General features: G+C 39.6%; 1 protein-coding gene across 3 annotated transcripts in view; it reads left to right on the forward strand.

The window, feature by feature from the left end:
* LOC311064192 (transcription termination factor 2-like) overlaps positions 1–27409 on the forward strand; it is a 45505-nt gene that overhangs the window by 14610 nt on the left and 3486 nt on the right. The window contains exons 2-18 of one of the 3 annotated variants that reach the window (XM_084084009.1): positions 15997–16068; positions 17329–17434; positions 18036–18128; positions 18780–18849; positions 19430–20362; positions 21255–21426; positions 22239–22415; positions 23011–23162; positions 23626–23707; positions 24082–24210; positions 24450–24600; positions 24718–24823; positions 25680–25864; positions 26150–26303; positions 26405–26496; positions 26641–26726; positions 27156–27295. In XM_084084009.1, coding sequence (XP_083940135.1) covers positions 16041–16068; positions 17329–17434; positions 18036–18128; positions 18780–18849; positions 19430–20362; positions 21255–21426; positions 22239–22415; positions 23011–23162; positions 23626–23707; positions 24082–24210; positions 24450–24600; positions 24718–24823; positions 25680–25864; positions 26150–26303; positions 26405–26496; positions 26641–26726; positions 27156–27295 — 2856 coding nt within the window. In that variant the 5' untranslated portion in view covers positions 15997–16040. Of the gene's footprint in view, positions 1–15986; positions 16069–17328; positions 17435–18035; positions 18129–18779; positions 18850–19429; positions 20363–21254; positions 21427–22238; positions 22416–23010; positions 23163–23625; positions 23708–24081; positions 24211–24449; positions 24601–24717; positions 24824–25679; positions 25865–26149; positions 26304–26404; positions 26497–26640; positions 26727–27155; positions 27296–27409 lie in introns of those variants that run through there. The other 2 variants (XM_084084008.1, XM_084084010.1) reach the window with 2 other exon arrangements.

Genomic DNA, 27409 nt, shown 5'->3' on the forward strand with positions numbered 1-27409 from the left:
GACCTCGGGTCTGAAAAGCCTCTCGCTCAAACCGGACAACCTCTTCGACACCGCTGCCGACTGGATCATCAAGACCAAGGCGGCGGAGAAGCAGCTCGAGGAGACAACCACAGGCCTCCTCTCAACCCCCGTAACCCCCGCTGTGGCCAGGCCTCAACAGCAAGGGGCTGCGGGCGGCAGACGCACCTCTGGACGTCAGCGTGGTGCATCCAGGGCGTCCTCCACCAGAGCTAGTTCCTGGGAGCGACCCGATAGCTCTCTTGGTTTCCAGGACGTAAGGCGTAAGGACGACAAGAAAGCTGGGTAAGTACTACACCGGGGCAAGGTTCCGAGACTACGTCTGGAGAGCCCGTCCGCGCGCGTTCCCCATGGGAACGGGCGCGCGCTCTCTGACGAGACCGACATTAGCCCAGCTAGCGCTACCGAGCAATGCTACAGGGCGGATGTCTACGGTGTGTGGGATTCCCCGTCTACGTCACAGGCTTTCCCCACCGTCGATCGGTCAGAGCCCGACGTGGCAGGTGACGTCAGCAGCCCCCACCATCCCCACGAACCCTCTCGCTCGATGCTTTTCCGAATGGAAAGCATGCAAACCGAATCCTTGGGTGCTGCGCACCATGTTAACAGGATACAGGTTGCAATTTTCGAGCAAACCTCCACTATCGGGCAAGATAGTGTTCTCCCACGCGTCGGGCCAAGCGGCCATAACGCTGAGGGAAGAGGTTTCAGCTCTCCTGAGCAAGGGTAGCCTGATTATCAGACTGAAGCTGTGTGGAGCTTCAGTCTGACATTGGCTCCAGTGTAGGCGATTACAAGGGGGAGGGGACAAGTATTTCCCTAAACCAATCCTAAGGGATCCCCACCCCCACCTCCGACTCTCATTTCTCGGGTACATTTTGTACCGGAGAAATCCTAGGTTCACAATTACAACACCAGACCAAGAGGCAGTCCACTCAGAGAGTGGGCGGGGTCTATGGTATGGAACCAGGCTAGAGCAAGGGTGCAATCAGTGATTTATCTCCGGATCAGAACCGACTGGGTTATTATTCTGAGTTTTTCCTGGTGAAAAGAAGAGGGGGGGGGGGGGGGGGGGGCGTAAGACCTATTCTGAACCTGAAGGGTTTGAACAGAATTCTGAAGGTTTTTATATTAAACTTCGTATGCTCACAACAGCGACGCTGTTGAAGACGATACGAAAAAGCAATTGGTGGACGGGTATCGATATCAAGGATACCTATCTTTACGTCCCAATCTAACCGCCGCACCGCAAAGTCCCTGCGCTTCGTTTACGAAGGCGAGACGTACGAGCATGCGGTACTCCCGTCCGGCATGTCACTAAGCCACAGGGTTTTTTTCGTGACTGTGCACGGAGGCGGCGATAGCCCCGCTGCGGCAGCAGGGTCTGCGTCTGGCGACATATGTAGACAACTGGCTGCTGGCAGCGGACTCCAGGGTGGAGGTGGCACGGCACACAGAGGTGGCCATTACGCACCTGCAGTCCCTGGGCTTCACAATCGACGCTCAGGAGTGCGCTCTGATTCTTCCCAGCTAGCCACCTTCGTGGGAATTTTGGATTCCACCACGATGGTTGCGCTCCTGTCTCAGGACAGGACGGCGAGCTCTTTGACATGTGTGCGCTCCCTGCGCCTGGGGCGCCGGGTCATGTGCAGGACATGCATGCAAGCCGCGGGTCTCATGGCTTCGGCCATACGCCTGACCCGGTTGGGCAGATTCCACGAGAGACCTTTCCAGCAATGGATGCGGTCTCTGAGGATACCGCAGACCATGGGCTCACGGAAAGTGGTAGTGACATCACAGTTTGTGTCGTCACTCGAACCATGAACACACACGGCCTTCCTATCCAGAGGGGTCAGGATACGGGTAGGCACAGTAGTGTCCTGGAAGGTGATTACCATGGACGCCAGCTTCTCAGGTGAGGATACCTGGAGTTGCTGGGAGTCTTCCTCGCTCTCGAGGGTTTCAAGAGCCACATCGTGGGGTGCCATGTCCTGGTCAGAACGGAGAATGTCACAACGATGTGTTCTGCCTACAAACAAGGAGGCTTGGGGTCTCTTGTTTTGGTCAGATTAGCGCGCGTGCTGACGCCTTGGAGCGTACAACATTCGGCTTCACTACGCGCCACTCATGTACCGGGCCTCCTGAGACAGCGGTGCAGACCGGTTGTCCAAAACCAGGGCTCCGGTAAGGGGACTGGCCACTATGCCCGAGGACGTTAGGCCTGATCTGGGCCCGGTTCGGCCGGGCCCAAGTCGGCCTGGTGGCTCCAAGAAGAACGCGGAGTGCTCACGGTTCTTCTCGATCGATCACCTTGGGAGTAGACGCCTTGGCACACGGGTTGGCCGGGCATGCTACTCTGCAAAATGCGTCTCCACCCCTAGACCTGATTCGTCCAACACTGGAAAGGATCAGGATCCAGGGCGGAGTGGTCCTGCTGGTGGTACCAGCGTGGGGCTCTTGGAGGTCGGAGATCACTCCCCTCCTCTGTGATGAGCCATGGCCTCTCCCCCGGTTCAGGAACCTCCTGAGACAGGGTGGGGACAAGGTGTTCCACGAGGACCCCCAGGGACTAGACCTGTGGGTTTACCCCGTGAAGAGTCGAGTCTGGGCCCGCAAGGGCTGCCCCCCTGACGTGGTGGCCACCTTTTAGGGGGAGAGAGCAGAATCCACCGGAGGTCGGTACGATATCTGGTGGAATATGTCCGAAACATGGTGCCTGGAGTAGTCACCTCCGGTGATTGCTTTTCAGGCACCCGGGAGAAGCGTTCTGATCTACCTGCTGGGCAGGCTGGACCACGACTTGGCCTTCTCCACCTTGAAGCCTCAAAACGGTGCTCCTGGTGGCCCTTTTTACGGCATGACGCGTCTGTGACATGCAGGCGCTCTCGGTGAGTGGGGCTGCATGTTGTTTTCGGACGACGGCTGGAGGGTTTTGTTGAAACCCAACTTGGCCTTTGTGTCCCACACCGGCGCAGTTGCGGGGACTGGGGGCTTTTCATCCTCCGCCGTTCTTTTCGGCAAAGGATGAACGGTTACTTTGTCTCTGTCCAGTGAGGGCTCTGTAGCTCTACTGTTAGAGGACAGCTATGGGCCGTAGGTCGTCTCAGCCTTTCGTCGCCTTTGGCCGAGGTCAGAGGTAGGCGATGGCTAAACCGACCCTGTCCAGATGGATTGTGGAGGCGATTCGGTTGGCGTACGAGAGTAGAGGGGTCCCTATTCCACTGGGACTGAGGGCCCTCTCTGCTCGGAGCGTAGCTGCATCTTGGGCCCTTTACAAAGGGGTGTCGATGCAGGTGATCTGCTCCGCGGCTGACTGGTCATCTCCCTCGACCTTTGTATCTTCTTACAGCCTTGACGTGGCGGCATCTACGATGGCGCGTACAGTCTTGGGTGTGGGAGCTGACTCCGGGTAGAAGAGTCTGGATATGCCTTGGGGCATGTCTTTTCTCCTTGTGTGAGTGCAGCAGCCGGGTTCCGACGGGGTCTGCGAGGCGTGCTCTCTCTCCACGTCACGGTTTAATTGGTCTTTTCTCAACCTTTTTGCACCTTTCTTACTGGTGGGGGAGTGTAAACTTGCCTTGGGGCATGTTTCTTCTCCCTGTAACTTTACAGTGGCCAGTTTCATGGTAGGGAATGCAAGGGGTGCCCGGGGGCATGCTTCTCTTCCTACCTGGCTGGCCTTCCTTGCCCTCCTGGGACCGGCTAGGCATGGTCCAGGGAGGAGGAGGCCTTGGTTTCTCTGTCACTGGTTGGATAATCTAGATTTTATCCAGTATTGGTGACGGACAGGATTTATGTCCGTCAAGGTTTTGCCTTTTCAGTCCTGCGCGTCCCGACCCGAGGGCTCTGGGGTGCCTGTAGGTCAGGGTCCAGCCGGGGGCAGGTCCTGAGGCCTTGGGCAAGCGTGTGGGTAAGGGTTGTCACAACTGGGGGCTCCCCTGGGGGACGTGTATGTGTCCCATAGTAAGCAGTTGCTTAAAGCTACGCTATAATAACTATGTTTTTTGAATCTTTTATGATTTTTTTGAAAAATTACATTGAAATGGATGGGATTCTGTAATATTTCAATAATTTATTATTAATAAATGCTGCTGTAAAACATATTGATAATCATCACAGGTGTACAAGAGACCTAGGGGCACATTAATATATAGTTGTTGGGTGATAACTATGTTTTTTGGATTTCTTATGATTTTTCTAAAGATTACATTGAAACGGATGGGATTCTGTAATATTTCAATAATTTATTATTAATAAATGCTGCTGTAAAACATATTGATAATCATCACAGGTGTACAAGAGACCTAGGGGCACATTAATATATAGTTGTTGGGAGATAACTATGTTTTTTGGATTTGTTATGATTTTTCTAAAGATTACATTGAAACGGATGGGATTCTGTAATATTTCAATAATTTATTATTAATAATTGCTGCTGTAAAACATATTGATAATCATCACAGGTGTACAAGAGACCATGGGGCACATTAATATATAGTTGTTGGGTGATAACTATGTTTTTTGGATTTCTTATGATTTTTCTAAAGATTACATTGAAACGGATGGGATTCTGTAATATTTCAATCATTTATTATTAATAATTGCTACTGTAAAACATATTGATAATCATCACAGGTGTACAAGAGACCATGGGGAACATTAATATATAGTTGTTGGGTGATAACTATGTTTTTTGGATTTTTTCCGATTTTTCTAAAGATTACATTGAAACGGATGGGATTCTGTAATATTTCAATAATTTATTATTAATAATTGCTGCTGTAAAACATATTGATAATCATCACAGGTGTACAAGAGACCATGGGGAACATTAATATATAGTTGTTGGGTGATAACTATGTTTTTTGGATTTGTTATGATTTTTCTAAAGATTACATTGAAACGGATGGGATTCTGTAATATTTCAATAATGTATTATTAATACTTGCTGCTGTAAAACATATTGATAATCATCATAGCTTTACAAGAGACCATGGGGCACATTAATATATAGTTGTTGGTGATAACTATGTTTTGTTTGTTTTTTTCTTCGATTTTTCTAAAGATTACATTGAAACGGATGGGATTCTGTAATATTTCAATAATTTATTATTAATAATTGCTGCTGTAAAACATATTGATAATCATCACAGGTGTACGAGAGACCATGGGGAACATTAATATATAGTTGTTGGGCGATAACTATGTTTTTTGGATTTTTTATGATTTTTCTAAAGATTACATTGAAACGGATGGGATTCTGTAATATTTCAATAATTTATTATTAATAAATGCTGCTGTAAAACATATTGATAATCATCACAGGTGTACAAGAGACCTAGGGGCACATTAATATATAGTTGTTGGGTGATAACTATGTTTTTTGGATTTCTTATGATTTTTCTAAAGATTACATTGAAACGGATGGGATTCTGTAATATTTCAATAATTTATTATTAATAAATGCTGCTGTAAAACATATTGATAATCATCACAGGTGTACAAGAGACCATGGGGAACATTAATATATAGTTGTTGGGTGATAACTATGTTTTTTTGATTTTTTTTTGATTTTTCTAAAGATTACATTGAAATGGATGGGATTCTGTAATATTTCAATAATTTATTATTAATAATTGCTGCTGTAAAACATATTGATAATCATCACAGGTGTACAAGAGACCTAGGGGCACATTAATATATAGTTGTTGGGAGATAACTATGTTTTTTTGATTTTTTTTTATTTTTCTAAAGATTACATTGAAATGGATGGGATTCTGTAATATTTCAATAATTTATTATTAATAATTGCTGCTGTATAACATATTGATAATCATCACAGGTGTACAAGAGACCTAGGGGCACATTAATATATAGTTGTTGGGAGATAACTATGTTTTTTGGATTTGTTATGATTTTTCTAAAGATTACATTGAAACGGATGGGATTCTGTAATATTTCAATAATTTATTATTAATAATTGCTGCTGTAAAACATATTGATAATCATCACAGGTGTACGAGAGACCTAGGGGCACATTAATATATAGTTGTTGGGTGATAACTATGTTTTTTGGATTTCTTATGATTTTTCTAAAGATTACATTGAAACGGATGGGATTCTGTAATATTTCAATAATTTATTATTAATAAATGCTGCTGTAAAACATATTGATAATCATCACAGGTGTACAAGAGACCTAGGGGCACATTAATATATAGTTGTTGGGAGATAACTATGTTTTTTTGATTTTTTTTGATTTTTCTAAAGATTACATTGAAATGGATGGGATTCTGTAATATTTCAATAATTTATTTATTAATAATTGCTGCTGTATAACATATTGATAATCATCACAGGTGTACAAGAGACCTAGGGGCACATTAATATATAGTTGTTGGGAGATAACTATGTTTTTTGGATTTGTTATGATTTTTCTAAAGATTACATTGAAACGGATGGGATTCTGTAATATTTCAATAATTTATTATTAATAATTGCTGCTGTAAAACATATTGATAATCATCACAGGTGTACGAGAGACCATGGGGAACATTAATATATAGTTGTTGGGCGATAACTATGTTTTTTGGATTTTTTTATGATTTTTCTAAAGATTACATTGTAATGGATGGGATTCTGTAATATTTCAATCATTTATTATTAATAATTGCTACTGTAAAACATATTGATAATCATCACAGGTGTACAAGAGACCATGGGGAACATTAATATATAGTTGTTGGGTGATAACTATGTTTTTTGGGTTTTTTCCCCGATTTTTCTAAAGATTACATTGAAACGGATGGGATTCTGTAATATTTCAATAATTTATTATTAATAATTGCTGCTGTAAAACCTATTGATAATCATCACAGGTGTACAAGAGACCATGGGGAACATTAATATGTAGTTGTTGGGTGATAACTATGTTTTTTGGATTTTTTTTTATTTTTCTAAAGATTACATTGAAATGGATGGGATTCTGTAATATTTCAATAATTTATTATTAATAATTGCTGCTGTAAAACATATTGATAATCATCACAGGTGTACGAGAGACCATGGGGAACATTAATATATAGTTGTTGGGCGATAACTATGTTTTTTGGATTTGTTATGATTTTTCTAAAGATTACATTGAAAAGGATGGGATTCTGTAATATTTCAATAATTTATTATTAATAATTGCTGCTGTAAAACATATTGATAATAATCACAGGTGTACGAGAGACCATGGGGAACATTAATATATAGTTGTTGGGCGATAACTATGTTTTTTGGATTTTTTATGATTTTTCTAAAGATTACATTGTAATGGATGGGATTCTGTAATATTTCAATCATTTATTATTAATAATTGCTACTGTAAAACATATTGATAATCATCACAGGTGTACAAGAGATCATGGGAAACATTAATATATAGTTGTTGGGTGATAACTATGTTTTTTGTTTTTTTACCGATTTTTCTAAAGATTACATTGAAACGGATGGGATTCTGTAATATTTCAATAATTTATTATTAATAATTGCTGCTGTAAAACATATTGATAATCATCACAGGTGTACAAGAGACCTAGGGGCACATTAATATATAGTTGTTGGGTGATAACTATGTTTTTTGGATTTCTTATGATTTTTCTAAAGATTACATTGAAACGGATGGGATTCTGTAATATTTCAATAATTTATTATTAATAAATGCTGCTGTAAAACATATTGATAATCATCACAGGTGTACAAGAGACCATGGGGAACATTAATATATAGTTGTTGGGTGATAACTATGTTGTTGTTGTTTTTTTTTTCTTTTTCTAAAGATTACATTGAAATGGATGGGATTCTGTAATATTTCAATAATTTATTATTAATAATTGCTGCTGTAAAACATATTGATAATCATCACAGGTGTACGAGAGACCATGGGGAACATTAATATATAGTTGTTGGGCGATAACTATGTTTTTTGGATTTGTTATGATTTTTCTAAAGATTACATTGAAACGGATGGGATTCTGTAATATTTCAATAATTTATTATTAATAATTGCTGCTGTAAAACATATTGATAATCATCACAGGTGTACGAGAGACCATGGGGAACATTAATATATAGTTGTTGGGCGATAACTATGTTTTTTGGATTTGTTATGATTTTTCTAAAGATTACATTGAAACGGATGGGATTCTGTAATATTTCAATAATTTATTATTAATAATTGCTGCTGTAAAACATATTGATAATCATCACAGGTGTACGAGAGACCATGGGGAACATTAATATATAGTTGTTGGGCGATAACTATGTTTTTTGGATTTGTTATGATTTTTCTAAAGATTACATTGAAACGGATGGGATTCTGTAATATTTCAATAATGTATTATTAATACTTGCTGCTGTAAAACATATTGATAATCATCATAGCTTTACAAGAGACCATGGGGAACATTAATATATAGTTGTTGGGTGATAACTATGTTTTTTGAATTTTTTATGATTTTTTGAAAGATTACGTTGAAACGGATGGGATTCTGTAATATTTCAATAATTTATTATTAATAATTGCTGCTGTAAAACATATTGATAATCATCACAGGTGTACGAGAGACCATGGGGAACATTAATATATAGTTGTTGGGAGATAACTATGTTTTTTGGATTTTTTATGATTTTTCTAAAGATTACATTGTAATGGATGGGATTCTGTAATATTTCAATAATTTATTATTAATAATTGCTGCTGTAAAACATATTGATAATCATCACAGGTGTACAAGAGACCATGGGGAACATTAATATATAGTTGTTGGGTGATAACTATGTTTTTTGTTTTTTTCCCCCGATTTTTCTAAAGATTACATTGAAACGGATGGGATTCTGTAATATTTCAATAATTTATTATTAATAATTGCTGCTGTAAAACATATTGATAATCATCACAGGTGTACAAGAGACCTAGGGGCACATTAATATATAGTTGTTGGGTGATAACTATGTTTTTTGGATTTCTTATGATTTTTCTAAAGATTACATTGAAACGGATGGGATTCTGTAATATTTCAATAATTTATTATTAATAATTGCTGCTGTAAAACATATTGATAATCATCACAGGTGTACGAGAGACCATGGGGAACATTAATATATAGTTGTTGGGCGATAACTATGTTTTTTGGATTTGTTATGATTTTTCTAAAGATTACATTGAAACGGATGGGATTCTGTAATATTTCAATAATTTATTATTAATAATTGCTGCTGTAAAACATATTGATAATCATCACAGGTGTTCGAGAGACCATGGGGAACATTAATATATAGTTGTTGGGCGATAACTATGTTTTTTGGATTTGTTTTGATTTTTCTAAAGATTACATTGAAACGGATGGGATTCTGTAATATTTCAATAATGTATTATTAATACTTGCTGCTGTAAAACATATTGATAATCATCATAGCTTTACAAGAGACCATGGGGCACATTAATATATAGTTGTTGGGTGATAACTATGTTTTTTGAATTTTTTATGATTTTTTGAAAGATTACATTGAAACGGATGGGATTCTGTAATATTTCAATAATTTATTATTAATAATTGCTGCTGTAAAACATATTGATAATCATCACAGGTGTACGAGAGACCATGGGGAACATTAATATATAGTTGTTGGGCGATAACTATGTTTTTTGGATTTTTTTTATGATTTTTCTAAAGATTACATTGTAATGGATGGGATTCTGTAATATTTCAATCATTTATTATTAATAATTGCTACTGTAAAACATATTGATAATCATCACAGGTGTACAAGAGACCATGGGGAACATTAATATATAGTTGTTGGGTGATAACTAGGTTTTTTGGATCTTTTCCGATTTTTCTAAAGATTACATTGAAACGGATGGGATTCTGTAATATTTCAATAATTTATTATTAATAATTGCTGCTGTAAAACATATTGATAATCATCACAGGTGTACAAGAGACCATGGGGAACATTAATATATAGTTGTTGGGTGATAACTATGTTTTTTGGATTTGTTATGATTTTTCTAAAGATTACATTGAAACGGATGGGATTCTGTAATATTTCAATAATGTATTATTAATACTTGCTGCTGTAAAACATATTGATAATCATCATAGCTTTACAAGAGACCATGGGGCACATTAATATATAGTTGTTGGGTGATAACTATGTTTTTTGTTTTGTTTTTTCGATTTTTCTAAAGATTACATTGAAACGGATGGGATTCTGTAATATTTCAATAATTTATTATTAATAATTGCTGCTGTAAAACATATTGATAATCATCACAGGTGTACAAGAGACCTAGGGGCACATTAATATATAGTTGTTGGGTGATAACTATGTTTTTTGGATTTCTTATGATTTTTCTAAAGATTACATTGAAACAGATGGGATTCTGTAATATTTCAATAATTTATTATTAATAAATGCTGCTGTAAAACATATTGATAATCATCACAGGTGTACAAGAGACCTAGGGGCACATTAATATATAGTTGTTGGGTGATAACTATGTTTTTTGGATTTCTTATGATTTTTCTAAAGATTACATTGAAACGGATGGGATTCTGTAATATTTCAATAATTTATTATTAATAAATGCTGCTGTAAAACATATTGATAATCATCACAGGTGTACAAGAGACCTAGGGGCACATTAATATATAGTTGTTGGGTGATAACTATGTTTTTTTTTTTTTTTTTTTTTTTTCTAAAGATTACATTGAAATGGATGGGATTCTGTAATATTTCAATAATTTATTATTAATAATTGCTGCTGTAAAACATATTGATAATCATCACAGGTGTACAAGAGACCATGGGGCACATTAATATATAGTTGTTGGGAGATAACTATGTTTTTTTGGATTTGTTATGATTTTTCTAAAGATTACATTGAAACGGATGGGATTCTGTAATATTTCAATAATTTATTATTAATAATTGCTGCTGTAAAACATATTGATAATCATCACAGGTGTACGAGAGACCATGGGGAACATTAATATATAGTTGTTGGGCGATAACTATGTTTTTGGGATTTTTTTTAGATTTTTCTAAAGATTACATTGTAATGGATGGGATTCTGTAATATTTCAATCATTTATTATTAATAATTGCTACTGTAAAACATATTGATAATCATCACAGGTGTACAAGAGACCATGGGGAACATTAATATATAGTTGTTGGGTGATAACTATGTTTTTTGTTTTTTTTCCCCGATTTTTCTAAAGATTACATTGAAACGGATGGGATTCTGTAATATTTCAATAATTTATTATTAATAATTGCTGCTGTAAAACATATTGATAATCATCACAGGTGTACAAGAGACCATGGGGCACATTAATATATAGTTGTTGGGTGATAACTATGTTTTTTGGATTTCTTATGATTTTTCTAAAGATTACATTGAAACGGATGGGATTCTGTAATATTTCAATAATTTATTATTAATAATTGCTGCTGTAAAACATATTGATAATCATCACAGGTGTACGAGAGACCATGGGGAACATTAATATATAGTTGTTGGGCGATAACTATGTTTTTTGGATTTTTTATGATTTTTCTAAAGATTACATTGTAATGGATGGGATTCTGTAATATTTCAATCATTTATTATTAATAAATGCTGCTGTAAAACATATTGATAATCATCACAGGTGTACAAGAGACCATGGGGCACATTAATATATAGTTGTTGGGCGATAACTATGTTTTTTGGATTTGTTATGATTTTTCTAAAGATTACATTGAAACGGATGGGATTCTGTAATATTTCAATAATGTATTATTAATACTTGCTGCTGTAAAACATATTGATAATCATCACAGCTTTACAAGAGACCATGGGGCACATTAATATATAGTTGTTGGGTGATAACTATGTTTTTTGAATTTTTTATGATTTTTTGAAAGATTACATTGAAATCGATGGGGATTCTGTAATATTTCAATATTTTATTATTAATAATTGCTACTTTAAAACATATTGGTAATGATCACAAGTGTACAAGAGACCATGGGGCACATTAATATATAGTTGTTGGGCGATAACTATGTTTTTTGGATTTCTTATGATTTTTCTAAAGATTACATTGAAATGGATGGGATTCTGTAATATTTCAATAATTTATTATTAATAATTGCTGCTGTAAAACATATTGATAATCATCACAGGTGTATGAGAGACCATGGGGAACATTAATATATAGTTGTTGGGCGATAACTATGTTTTTTTGGATTTGTTATGATTTTTCTAAAGATTACATTGAAACGGATGGGATTCTGTAATATTTCAATAATTTATTATTAATAATTGCTGCTGTAAAACATATTGATAATCATCACAGGTGTACGAGAGACCATGGGGAACATTAATATATAGTTGTTGGGCGATAACTATGTTTTTTGGATTTTTTTCGATTTTTCTAAAGATTACATTGAAACGGATGGGATTCTGTAATATTTCAATAATTCATTATTAATAATTGCTGCTTAAAAGCATATTGATAATCATCACAGGTGTACAAGAGACCATGGGGAACATTAATATATAGTTGTTGGGTGATAACTATGTTTTTTGGATTTGTTATGATTTTTCTAAAGATTACATTGAAACGGATGGGATTCTGTAATATTTCAATAATGTATTATTAATACTTGCTGCTGTAAAACATATTGGTAATAATCACATATTGTAAAGGACACACATGGGCACAATAACATTTAGTTGCTGGGTGATAACTATGTTTTTAGATTTTTTTATGATTTCCCAAAAAATACTTTAAACTGTATGGGATTCTGTAATATTACAATATTTTATTATTAATAATTTGTGCAGTAAAACATTTCGGTAATAATCACAGACGAGAACATTAGACACAAACTATGTTTTTAGTTTGTTGTATTACATTTTTACATGTATATATTGAAGTAACTGGGATTTACGATTTCATTGAACGCACCATCAGTTCGCCTAACCGCAAAAAGCCACGTAGCTGCGCAATCATTTTTGAAGCACGGCTGGTGCGACCGACTCTCTCTGAAGAGCGGCCAGCGTGACCGCAGTGGTTGGTGGGAGTGTCGCTATGGGTGGCCTCAGTGGCTATAAATAATGGCTCTCACCTGCTCACCTTTATAGACCAATTATTTGTTTACTAACATTGAGCCTGGACGCACAGGTGATTGTTTCACGCAATCAATTCCCAACCTGTTTCGGGGTGCACTGGTTTCAGCACACCCCAACCCCCTCTTGTGTGTGTTGGCTAGTGAGACGCGTCCTAATAGTGGGGGCTGTTAGTGACACGATACTTCACTTTGTGATACAAGCGCCAAATTTTCCACAAAGTTTCTTCTGGACCTACTTTTTCACAAAAGCCCGTTAGCCACCCAAAAAAAAACAATATGGCTGCCATTTTCCAAAATGGCTGCCGGCGAAAGACATGCTATGTGGTTTTTGACCTGGATTGTGATTGGATAATCCAAGTTTGATTATTTTGGCATCAGAATATAGTTTTGACTCCCCCCCACCCCATCCCCCCGTTAGCCACCCAAAAAACCCCAATATGGCTGCCATTTTCCAAAATGGCTGCCGGCAAAAGACATGCTATGTGGTTTTTGACCTGAATTGTGATTGGATAATCCAATTTTGATTATTTTAGCATCAGAATATAGTTTTAACTCCCCCCTACCCCCTCCCCCCGTTAGCCACACCCAAAAAAACAATATGGCTGCCATTTTCCAAAATGGCTGCCTGCTAAAGACATTTTATGTGTTTTTTTTACCTGGATTGAAATTATTTTGGCATCAGAATATAGTTTTGACTCCCCCCCGCCCCTCCCCCCATTAGCCAAGCAAAAATATGTATATGACTGCCATTTTTTTTAAATGGCTGCCGGCGAAAGACATTTCATGTGGTTTTTGACCTGGATCGGGATTCGATAATCCAAATGTTTTCTGAGGGTGTACTGTAAAAAGGTTGTGCAGAATGCGCACCACTGAGTTAAGGGACTAACGGGACACAGGTGGAGTAATAAAACTAATCACAAGGTAATGAGACAAGACAGGAAACGTTAAGACAAAATAAAACAAACACAACAGTAAAGTAAAAACTAAGTAACCACTTAAAACAGGACAAACTAACACATTCCAAAACAGTATTGTACTGTTATTATACAGCACTGTACTTTACTCTACTGTACTGTTCTGTTAGTGTACAGCACAGTAATGTACTGTTTTGTTATTGTATAGCACAGTACTGTACTGTGCTGTATTGTTATTGAACAGCACTGTACTGTACTGTACTGTAATGTACTGTACTGTATTGTTGTTGGTTACCAGTTCACGATTTAGTGAAGAATCTAGGCCCTGAAAAATCCATTGGCATCCTTTTCTTTCACACTTTCACTGGATGTGATGTTGTGTCAGCCTTTCGTGGGAAAAGGCAAAAAGACAGCATGGCAAACCCGGCAAGTGTGGCCTGAAGTGTCTCATGTCTTCCAGAAGCTCAGTCAATACCTACCAGTAACAGTGCATGACAAGAACAGCACTGGTGATGGGGTTGATGATGCAAGATTTTACCTGTTTGCATGGAAGCAGAGGTCCTATGATGCCATTCCACCTACAAGGGCATCTCTTGCACATCATGTGAAGCATGCCACTTATCAAGTTGCCCCTGTCTGAAGCCAGGTAACTGTATGGCAAATGTCATACAGAGAGCCCTGCCAGCTGGGGATGGCGAGCAGAAGATGACATTTGGCAAGTAGCGTGGATGACACTCTACCAATTGCCCAGATTTGTGAACAACTGACAAAAGCCGGTGCAAGACTGAACGTCGTTTTGCATGGCTAACTGGGGGAGGGGGAGTCAAAACTATATTCTGATGCCAAAATAATAAAAATTGGATAATCCAATCACAATCCAGGTCAAAATACACATAAAATGCCTTTTGCCTGAAGCCATTTTGGAAAATGGCAGCCATATTGTTTTTTTTTTCGCGTAGCTAACGGGGGGAGGGGGCGGGGGGAGTCAAAACTATATGTTAATACCAAAATAATATAAATCCAATCACAATCCAGGTCAAAATACACATAAAATGTCTTTCGCCAGCAGCCATTTTGGAAAATGGCAGCCATATTGGGTTTTTTTGCGTGGCTAACGGGCTTTTCTGCAAAAGTAGGTCCTTGGCATTGTTCATGCCAAATGTGGCGCTTGTATCACAAAGTGAACTATTGTAACATAAAAATGGACTTAGTGGCCCGCACTATAACGAGACCTGATATAATGGGTTTCGTTGCGCGCATACTGGCTGCGTGCAGCCAGTGTGACGTCGTCTGTTAAGGGGTCTATAGGTTGGTTTGCCCATTGATGCAGGGTGAGCTATATTTTGTTGACCGCTTTTGTTTTATTGCTTATTGCTCACTGTTTAAATTATTTGATTTCTTGGCACATATTTATTACATTATTTATTCATTGTAAATTGTAATAATTGGTGACACTGAACTTGAAAGTAAAGCATTTTAAACTGGAGCATTCGTTTGGAATTGAATATTTTAATGCGCGTCATACAGTTTTAAATCTCCCAGGCTTAACCTGCCGGTTGAACTTATATTGGGTTTGTTATCAGCCGCAACATAGTTGCTTATTTGGCCTGTTAACTAATCTAGTTTAAACCAGTGGTTCTCAAACATTTAATTTCAAGGACCCCCCCAAATGAATATCCCCATCTGAAAATATGTTATGACAGGGACCCCCATACAAGATTTGTGTAAATGTTTCAAAAAGGTTTTATCAAAACTTATTCCAAGATTTTCTGGCGGAAATGGCAGTTCTACAAGCTCACAACGCGTCGCATCGGTCATTTTCAAATAGCCAATGTGTTCTCACTGCTTTTCGGCTTGTTTTCATAGACCTGGTTGCTTATTTCTCTCACAGAACCTGGCAAGACTGACTGCGACAGTTGATAGAACAGGAGGATAATGGAAGAAGTTCTGTGTGATAAACATGGTAAGTAGATGAAAATGATGTGTCTAGTTTTCCTTAATGGCATTACATTTGGGAAGTTAACCACCCTTTTACAGTGGTGGTTTCTCAAACATTTCCAAATGACAAGGAAAGTTCTGTTTTCTGTGATTACTAATAGGCTAAAGCTAACCAATCTCTATTCGTTCTCAAAGTGGGGTCCGGGGACCCCCAGGGGTCCTTGAGGGAGTTCCAGGGGGTCCCCAGCTAAATGATAGATTAGGAACCAAATGGACCCTTATGGGTCTGTAACTCTGAGAGTGTACAAATGGAACCAAATGGAACGGGTCCATTTGGTTCCATTTGTACACTCTCAGAGTTAAATTAACTTTGATTTTACGATATAAATTGGGGTCCAAGAGATAGAAATGCCATTAAATGGGGGTCCGTGGCCTAACGCTTGTCAAACTGGGGGTCCTTGAAACTAAAATGATTGAGCCGTAAAAATCTTCTCTTATGGGGGTCCCTGGCATATCTTTTCAAATGGGGGTCCATGGGCTAATAAGTGTCAATTTGGGCAGGCATGCGAAAGTGTCACTTTTCAGCTACAGTCACCTTTTTGAACCCAAATAGGGCAATTGTGTGACACCTGACCCGAAAGAAAACAACATGTTGTCACCTTTTTCACCTCAGGGCTGTTTGCATGCCTGTTGGGGGTCCTTGACGTTAAAAAGTTTGAGAACCACTGCTCTATGGTACCACTATCACGTTCAGTGGTGTAAAGTAACTAAGTACATACTCAAGTACATTTTTGAGGGATACTTTACTGGAGCATTTCCAATGTTCAGTACTTTTGCTTCTCCACTACGTCTCAGTGGCAAATGTTGTTTGCTCTTTTACTCCACTACAATGAATTATTTGAAAACTTTAGTTACTTTGAAGGTTATTACAAAACATACATTAAACACTTCAACCCTATATAGAGACTTACAAGCTCACAAGTGACACGTTGTGAGCTTGTAGACCTGCTATTTTCAAAAGATCTTTATACATGACGAACTTGTGAAATGGGACAAACTGCATATTTGCATGAGATATTTTACATTTGGTACATTAAGTATATTTTGATGCCAATATTTTTGTACTCTTACTCGGTACATTTTGAACACAGACTTTTGCTTGTCACTGAGTATTTCTACATTGTGGTATTGATACTTTTACTTAAGTAAAACATGTCATGTCAGTACTTCTTCCACCACTTTATATCACTTAATTAACATTGGACTCTTGTCAATGACTGTACAGGACGCCCGTGCATGTTGAAAACGGGCATCAGAGATGGAGCCAGGAAAGGAAAAAGCTTCTACATCTGCGTTGACAAGCAAGGTTGTGATTTCACACAAACCGCAAGGTATTAGCTTTTATCATTCCTCCTTGGCTAGGATATACCTACATTGTATTCATACACTTCATATTACTAAATGTTTGTGTGACAGCAGTAGTTGTACAACTTTTTCATTCATTATTTAATGGAGTGAGACAGGAGGATTTGGACTTATCCAGGATTTGGATAAATGTATTTCTTTGCCTTCTTATCATAAATACAAAAGCAAAAAATACTTCACCAATACCAAGAAAGTGCAGCATATCACTCCAGTTCTTATATCTTTACAGTGTTTAAGAATTGATTTAAAGATTTTGAAGCATTGAATGGTTTAGGGCTAAAATACATTTCTGATCTAATGCGATATTATGGGCTGAACTCAACTGGCAAATCAAAACATGGTAGTAAGAGATGACACCACCCAAGAGTCTAGTAATTTGGTCATTTTTGAACATATGTCGGTTCTTTCAGATTGTAATGATTGTTTTGGCATAAAATTGGGAAAATTATGAAAATGGTTAATGAATTCTGATGAAAAGGGTGTGTTTTCCTGCTGCTATATAGACTTGCATGATGTCTAAAGAAAGTTGAAATGATGTTAACCTTTCATTTGCCTCCCTTCCTTTAGTGTGAATTTAAAACCATCCCACTGCATAATCCATGAAGACTCCATGGTGGAACTTCAAGCTCTCACACGTGATTCGCATGAACAGACCTACAGGTGTGTGTCTGCTTTGTTCTTATATCTGAAGCATGGCTTAGAAAACGCAAGAGACAAGCACAATGGAATGTCAGAGAACAGCTCTGTGTGTATGAGTTTACGGGGACACTGGATATGTGTTTGAATCGTGTGCTTGAACCAGCTCTGTGTTTTACAGAGGGTTATGAGTACCACCAATATTTTCACGCAGATGACACTGACTTATCCATTGACATAAATGTGTTTATGGCAATCCGTCCATTAGATTTTGAGATATCTTGTATGTAAGTGGAATGTTTGGCTTATTGGTGTTGCCATTGGGTCACAAAAATCAAGAGTTATTTTTTGTAATCTATGTGTATATCTAAGTGGTTTGATTTTGGCTCTTCGCTATATTATTTGACTAATCAAACACATTACAAAGTGATCCCAATTTGTTTTAGTTTAGAATTACTTGAACTCCAAATCTGATCCACTTGGACACCCACAATAAATCATTTTCATAAGAAGTTAGAGGTGCATAATGCCTGTATTGTATACATGTGTGTATGTATGTATATATGTATATGCACGTTCCTGTGAATATAAGTTGTGTGTGTGTGTGTGTGCGCGCCTGGATATGTGTTTGAATCATGTGGTTGTTCATGTGTAACACTGAAGCTGTCTTTACAGGTTATATTACCGTTGTGTTGTGTCGAAGAAGGCAGGACAGAAGTGGTGTGGGAATGTGCCCTGGACTCCAGTAAGACATTACTTACTTGACTTTGCATTTATAGAATCAAGTATTTGTTCATCCCTCTGTAAATTCAAAGGGTCTCAGTTCAACTTAATTCTCTTAAGCAGAGCTTTTGAACATGTACATTTCTGGTAAGAGTTTGACATATGGTTGAAGCGTTAAAGTATCAGGACTAGAAGTAAAGTGAGCTTTCCATTGACTGCTCATACAGTCTTCATTGGTTAGATCAAGTAATATCCTTGTCATGAGTAATGCGACTGAAATCTGCATCTCACATATGCCTTTTAATATTAGCCTAATTGTTTCTCCCCTATTCCTTATTTTAGTGTTGTCTTGATCACATCCTTGAAACCAACATTGACTATTTTCTCATTTGTAATTTATAAGCTAAAGACAAAAATGTCAGGGTTTTTTCTCTGTAGTTTTTAGGCACTGACACATCATGTGTTCATTTGACAGTAATATTTACATTTTTCTGTATTCATCCACCATTGCTTGTCTTTGCTCCGTTCTTTTGGTAACATCCTTCGAATAATCTGTACTTGGCCAAAATGTCCCAAATGTCTGCTGTTTTCCCTCCTTGCAGCCAGAGAAGGAGAATCAGAACCCATTATCCGGCAGACCACTTCAGCCCTCCTTCCTGCCAGAGGTTCGAAACCCTTTCAAGGCTCCGGAAAAGGCGGACCACCAGGATTCTGAATGGAAGAAGATGATGGCACCTGGAGAGACGGAGAAAAAAGCAAGGGAACAAACAAGTGCGAGACTGACAGCAAGCCAGGAAAGCAGAAGTAAAGACTGCAATGGAAAAGACGATGCACATAGCAAAATTGTTGAAGACGAGGACAGCGGGAGGTCGTACTCATCAGATTCATATAGAGGTAAACATCTTCCACCGGGAATGAAGGTAAAGAAGAGAGTTTCAAATGAGGAGAGAAACGTCTCCAAAGATGACAGTGAGAAAAACGTAGTTGGTGAAGTGAAAGGGAAAACTAAAGATGGCCATAGAGAGAGATGCCAAGAAACCAGGAACTATAGTACCGCTAGTGTCAAGTCCCCACACACCGACGAAGCATGCGAAATCCAACCGAATCCTGACGGGGCCTCCACCCAACAACCGACTGGTGCTATCAAAACCAATGAAACTCGGGAAGAAACCAGTCACAAGACAAAGGAGAGTGCTTCCAACTCCTCTCCTGTTGGCATCGCTCAGGCAGGCCCTGAAGAAGACACCCGCACCTCCCTGTCTTCTGACAAACCCACAAAACCACATGCCACTCACTCCAAAGAACAAGATAAATCCAGATCTGACAATGCAAGCATTGGCGTTGATGATGATGACGATGATGATGTGCTGTTGGTGTCAGTGAAGCCTGCCACTCAGAGGACTCCCCCGGTGGCTTCCGTGCAGAAGACCCTGACCACCTTCCCAGGGTTCCAGCAGTCTTCCCAGGTCAGAGGTCAACAGGAAGATCCCAGAGAGCTACACAGTCTGCTCTCAGCCCAGCTCAAACAGAAAAAGGTGAGGGATGGATGATTTTTGTGTGTTCAGTGGAAATCAAACATCTTCCTCTGTGTAGGTGGTCTACCAGATGGTGTAGTCCAGTGATCCTCAACCTTTTTGAATTTCTAGGCTCCAAAGTTTGATATGCATTAGGACATTGACCCCCATGATTTTATTTATATCTCTGGAACCCCAATCTACATGGACCCTTTGGTTCCATGTACGCTCTCAGAGTTACCGACCCATAAGGGACCATTTATTGGACCCCTGGTGGTCCCCAGGCCCTAGTACGTTGAGAAACACTGGTGTAGTCTATACGCAGGCAGATGCTGTATTCTCACTGTATGTATGCTCACTACAAAATGAGCAGTAATATGTGATGTCCCCGACAACAATATTGATACCTAACAGGGTCCTTGGGGGGGTTCCAGGGGGTAATTTTAACTATTTAATCCATATTTATACGTTGGATATAATAAAATGGCAAGCTCACTGTCAGCTTGCTGTGCCGTGCTGCAACCTTGTACACCTGCTATTTTTAAAAATGTATATATATTTAAATGTATCTTCTCCTCTGGGGGTCCCTGGCAAATGCATACAAATTTGGGGGTCCTTTATACGAAAACGTTGGCGAACCACTGGTCTAGACCACCAAAACTGCAGAAGGCAGAGCAGGATAGAAGACTATGTTTTTGTGAGTAGAGCAGAAAAATCGCCTTATTTTAACTTATGTACCCCCCCCCCCCCCCTGTAAATGAATGCCCTACTTTGTCATACTACAGTGTATCACAAAAGTAGCATTTATTAATTTGAATCCTGAAAAGTAACGGTTTTGGACATGATGAGGTTTACACCCGACAGCAACAATATGTAACTATTCCTTTGTCTCTGTCTCTCTCCCCTCCAACAGGCCACTCTGTCTGTAGTGAATGTGTCTGCTTTGCCTGATAAGGGGGAGAGGCTGAAGAGTCAGGTCAAAGATCTGGAGGATGCGCTGGAGTCTCTGAGCATCACCGCTGCCTCTCAACCTGGTAACACCTTCCAGCTGTACACCCGGATGTCGCATACCAGTGGTGCTCAAAGTGGGTTCCGGGGACCCCCAGGTATCCCTGGGTGGGTTCCAGGGGGCCCCTAGCAAAATGAGGAACAATTTAACCACTTCAATCCTAATTTGTATTTTGGCCATTTGAAAATGTTTGAAACATTTAGAAAAATCGAACATTTTGGCCACTTTGGAATAATTTAGGAATATATTTTATGGGGGTCCCTGGCAGAAAATATTTTGGATCGGGGTCCACGGCCAAATAAATATACATTTTTGGCCTTGACATGAAAATGTTAGCGAACCACTGTGGCATACCACCTGGAGTTATAGCCAACCCCCTGTCCCTCTTCATATATCGTTGCTGTCTGGCAGGAACCGGCTAACTCCATTTTGACGCTTTTGCATTTTTTTCCATAAATCAGTGCTATTGAACACCCTTTACGTCTGTGTGTTGGTAAAAAAAATATTGAACCAATGAAAAGTATTAAAAATACGTCCACCAAAGGGGGGTGGAGTTAGCTGGTTTTGCTGACTCCATGCTCCACCCCCTTTTGACCTCCAACCTCATTGTGAGCTTGGAGGTCCATTCAGCTGTTCTTCAATGATCAATCATCAATGATGAACAAAACCTCCTAACTCCACTTTTTGTTTTGTTTTTTCATTTCCTGAAAAATGAACATTTTGGAGTTAGTTATTTTCTGCCGGACAGCAGAGTTATATTATATATAATATACCCCGCAAAACTGCTTCAAAACTATAGTTTTGTTGCAGTTACCTCAGAGATGTGTGCCAGTGATAGCTGTTATTGCTACCAGTATTAGCTTTCTCACAGGAATTTCACCCTTCCAGAGTCCCCGAGCGGAGCTAGTGGTGGCGATTATGCCAAGCCAGCGGCCCCTCCCTGCCAGAGTAACCCGTTCAGTCGGCAGGGGGGCACAGTCCTCCTGCCGTACCCTCCAGCCTCAGGCCCTCTCCACCTACAGGCCTCGGGCAGCTCTAGCCAGGGTTACAGCCACATGAACGGAGGTAATGAACACACTGTACAAATCCAGAATATTGTCATGTATGCAGCTTCTTACAGGTGTTTTTATATACAGTTTTCTCTCTTTTAAGGAGACACCTTAAAGTACCATACAGAGTCTGGCATGTTCAGCCCATTGACAATGACTGACAGTATTGTTGACATTACTGCTGACCATTTTCCAAAGCATACTGTAGTTTGCCACTGCATGCCATTAATTTCAGTGCTCAAAACCTGCTTGAGACAGCAATCGAACACCATTACTTTTCTCTTTAAGTTATGTTATGTCTCTTCAAGTTATGTCTGTAAGTTATGTTGTGTTTTATTGCATTTTAAAACACAGATTTGTTCAAATGTATTTCTGAACAAAATTCAAACATTGATTACTTGATGTTTAGCCGACATTGACTCAATTATTCAGGCGAGACAAGTGAATGACAATGAAAATGAGTCTGAGTAATTCAAGACATGACTCAATTGTACTACAAAGTAGCGTGTCAGTAAAAGTGAGTGAACAATTGATTCAAAGGGTGATGCTAAATCATTGTCTTAAATTTGAAACTCATCTGCCAATTAAAATGTTTTTCTTGTGGTTTACAGCACAGTCTGCAGCGTTCTACGGGGGGAGGATGACTGATGACCGCATGCTGGCTGTGAAGAACGCCACCTCGGAGGCCATCGACCACCTACACAAGTCCATGGAGTCCTGTCCTGGTCCGGAAACTGAGGTCTCAGACCCCAAGGGAATCAAGGTTAGGATGTCACATAGTTAGATAGGAATCCCTCCCACTTATTTAGATAAGTGTTTCCCAAAGATAGGGTTGTGACCCGTTTTGGGTGCCGACCCATTTTTATGAATCGCAACTTGCGAGTAAATATATTTTTACCTTTCCTACTAAAAAGAAGGAATAACTGAAGAGTTTTGCTGGTCGTTAATTCATAATGTATTTTTGTAAGATTGGCCACTGTGGAGACACCACATTTCTCAGTTTTTCTCAAGCTGAAAAAGTTTGGGAACTCCTGCGTTAGATGTGTTGGTTTGAATACCACTCAGTCAGTTGGTTCCTGTTTTGTTTTCCTTTGTTTGTTCATTGTTTTAAATCTACTGTATATATATCCTGATGCGTACTCAACCACACTGTTAGGGAGCTGCTGACATTCTCTTGTGTTTTAATGGTTCATGTACATGACTCTGTGTTGTGATTGGTTGACCAGGTGACTCTCTTGGCCCACCAGAGGCAAGCTTTAGCCTGGTTGCTATGGAGAGAAAACCAGAAACCCTCTGGAGGAATTCTGGGTAAGATTAATCTTTTTATCTATTTGCTCCATTTGAGTCATGAGCCTTCCCTCCTACATGCTGCCTGGCTGTGTATCATAAGTATTAAGGGGACTCAGGAGTGAACTTCACATTTACTTTTGTAAAAGAGAAACTGGGGACATTATGCAACAAAGGCATTGAATACCTGATCATGTATGTCTTGCATGATCATTCTATCTGGAGTCGGATGATTGTTGTCTACATGTGGGTCATTCTTTGGTTGAACTTGTAACTAATCTTCTCTAGATGAGAAAATAAGCCAAATTCATGTGTTTCTTATGACATTGGTGATCATTTTTGCTCAATAAATGTGCATGCTTCCTCCCGATGCATTCTCCTCGACCTGCCTTTAGCGGATGACATGGGTCTAGGGAAGACCCTGACCATCATCGCGCTCATCCTGGCCCAGAAGAAGAAACCAAAAGAGGAGGATCACAAAGACGACGATGGCAAAAAACTGGACAGCTGGATATCTAAGAATGGTTGGCATCTATACTGTACACAGTACACACACAGTAGATATATCTAACCTAACTACCCTAGTCAGGTAGATGACATGATACCTGATATAATGGAACATATACACCAGGTTGAGAAATAAATTGTAAAAGCTAATCAACATTGAGCCGCACGGTTATTGAAAAATAATGCACTGTGCTACAGAGGCAAAGTTTACTGGCATCTGTTTGTTTTTTAAATGATTTAAAACACTATTTTCTAGACTCCGGTCTGGTGGTCTCCACGGGCACTCTTATCATTTGCCCCGCCTCCCTGATTCACCATTGGAAGAACGAGATTGACAGACACGTCAAGACAGGAAAACTGAGTGTATATTTGTACCATGGGCCCAACCGGCAGAGGAGCGCCAGAGTGTAAGCACACACACGTGCATGCTTTTTTGGACTATATGTTCCCCGTAAATAATTCTTAATAATTCTATAAACTATTATGATTAGTGGTATTATTGAGCTCTTCTGTGTGTTCCTCAGACTGGCTAACCATGATGTGGTGGTGACCACATATAGTCTGGTGTCCAAGGAGATCCCCGTGCAGAAGGAGGATGCTGAGCGACCCACCAAGGATTCAGACAGTGTGGTACGCAGACTCAAGAAACATCACTAACAATCAAGTTGTGGTATATATCTTCTGGAGCTGAAATGCCACGCTGACTTTGCTGCCATTTGCTCCTTTTCTGGTGGGGGACTGGATTTTGGCCTACTATGCCCTTGCATTACTAACCCTAGGCACCATAACCAAACGTTTTGGTGCCTCTAGTGGCGCTGCTCTAAGGAGCTCTGTCTGTCCACCACTTTGGTATATGGTACATCTAAAATAAAAGATTACATCCTAGATTGCCATGTAATGTTTAACTTCATGAACCCCAGACAATGGTCAATTGGTAACCCAATACCCTTTTGGTCTAGCCTCTACCGCTACCCTTGCACACAAAATGTCTAAAATTCAAATGGACATATGAACCCAATTGATTTTGGTGACCCTGTGGCCATTACACTTTCCCTTTGGCCAACATTTTCAGTTGGGTGTAATGAGCAGTATGGCCTCTAGGTGCTGCTAGTGGTGTTCTTAGATTCTTAGTATTGTTAAAGTTGTATGCATGTGATGCTGTACATGCAGAGTGTCATCACCTCAGGGGCTTTGGTATTTCAAGTCTGAACATGAAAAAAGCACGAGACTGAATGTATGAATGATGTTTTTACATGATTTTTTTTCCTTTTTTATTGGACTGGACAGTTAAGAATGGTAGGAATGTTGAGGCAGAATTGAGTGAATGAAGAGACTGAATTTTTGCTTTGTTGAGATGCAACAGTGAAAAGAGACGGAACTATAGACAGGGGAGGAATGACATGATGCACCACCATCCCTCAACCAGAAATCGAACTTGAGACACATTAACTGAACCCTAAGAAACTTTTGTGTTCGATTTTTGTAGCCGTCAAATGCGGCTCCTCTGCTGCGTGTGGCTTGGGCCCGCGTGGTTCTGGATGAAGCACACAACATCAAGAACCCCAAGGTTCAGCAATCGCAGGCTGCATGCAGGCTCAGAGCCCAGGCTCGCTGGGCCGTCACTGGAACCCCCATCCAAAACAATCTGCTGGACATGTACTCCCTGCTCAAGTAAGAGAACATGTTTGTCATTTGGGTGAAACCAGTTTGCCTGTCTTGATGTGAATAAAAACATTAAGTGCCTGAATTGTGCATTTTCGTCCCGCTATTCCTATTTTGTATTGCCACATTAATTGCCAGTTATTCTCTCGTATAAACCTTGCAATTTGGGCCTTTTTATTCAATGGTGGAAATTATCATGAATTGTTTGTCTTTCATTTAGTGTCATTAACATGTTTACCCATGATGCATTACTCCAACTTAATCTCTCTCTCATTCCCTGTGTCTCTCTGCCAGGTTCTTGCGTTGTTCTCCGTTTGACGAGTACAAGCTGTGGAAGGCTCAGGTAGACAACGGCTCTAAGAGAGGAGGGGAGAGACTCAACCTCCTAACCAAGAGTCTCCTGCTCAGGCGCATGAAAGACCAACGGGACTCCTCAGGAAATCCACTGGTACACACACACACACCTTAACAATATTAATGATAAGTATGAGAAATGGAACACTTGAGAACCTATGTTGGTGCTGACTGAAGGTACTGTATGTGCTGCAGGTGAACCTTCCTGACCGGACCTGTGAGGTTCACCGTGTCAAACTGTCAGAGGATGAGCAGGCTGTTTACAATGTGGTCTTCGCACAGTCAAGGTGTGACACACAATTATTTGTAATAAACAATCATGAATTGAAGTTAAGAAAGTAATAGAACCCCCTTACCGTGTGTGTGTGTGTGTGTGTGTGGCATTCTCTGGACAGCAGCGTTGGTTAAAAATGCCTGTTCTTCTTGTCCAGGTCCACTCTGCAAAACTACCTCAAGAGACACGAGGGAAATGACGTGAATAAAGGAAATACTTCCACTTCCAATCCCTTCGACAAAGGTGAGATATCAGACGGTTGATCGCTGCGGTTGAGCACTGAGATCGATCCAGACTCCAATGAATGTAGCTCCAAACAGAGGAATCTGGGCGTGCAACAGTCATTTGATCTAATCAATTTAATCGGCTTTCTAAAATGGCTAAATAGCCAGTCCACAAGCTCACTAATTTTGTGTGACAATCATGGATAACCAAGTAGAAAATATGTCTTAAGTGTACATTTTTTGATATATAAATAAATAAATATGCGCATGTATATAAAAATGCTTCTCGATTAATCTATTAACCATAAAATTAATTGATGGAATTGGTAAGAAGATAATTAATAGTTACAGCCCTGTAGGAATTTATAAATGGCACTAATTACAAGGCAAGATTGTTGAGTTGAGGCACTAAATTCAGTTCTTTTTTGTATGTGTCTGTCCATCTCAGTGGCCCAGGAGTTTGGTCTATCCCAGTCAGAGTCTGCAGTGACATCATCGTCCCAGCAGGCCGCCAGCACTGGTGTTCACATCATGTCTCTGTTGCTGCGCCTCCGACAGTGCTGCTGTCACGTCTCACTGCTCAAGAAGGTGCACTATATCGGGCAGACTGATATATCTGTCATTTTGACTGTTTTATGGCAATTATGCAGCTGATGTGTCCTGATTTTTAACCACTTTCACCCTGCTGTCCATATTTTGGGC

This window comes from Gymnoscopelus microlampas, assembly GCF_963454915.1.
Source record: "Gymnoscopelus microlampas genome assembly, chromosome: 17".
NCBI classification, from domain to species: domain Eukaryota; kingdom Metazoa; phylum Chordata; class Actinopteri; order Myctophiformes; family Myctophidae; genus Gymnoscopelus; species Gymnoscopelus microlampas.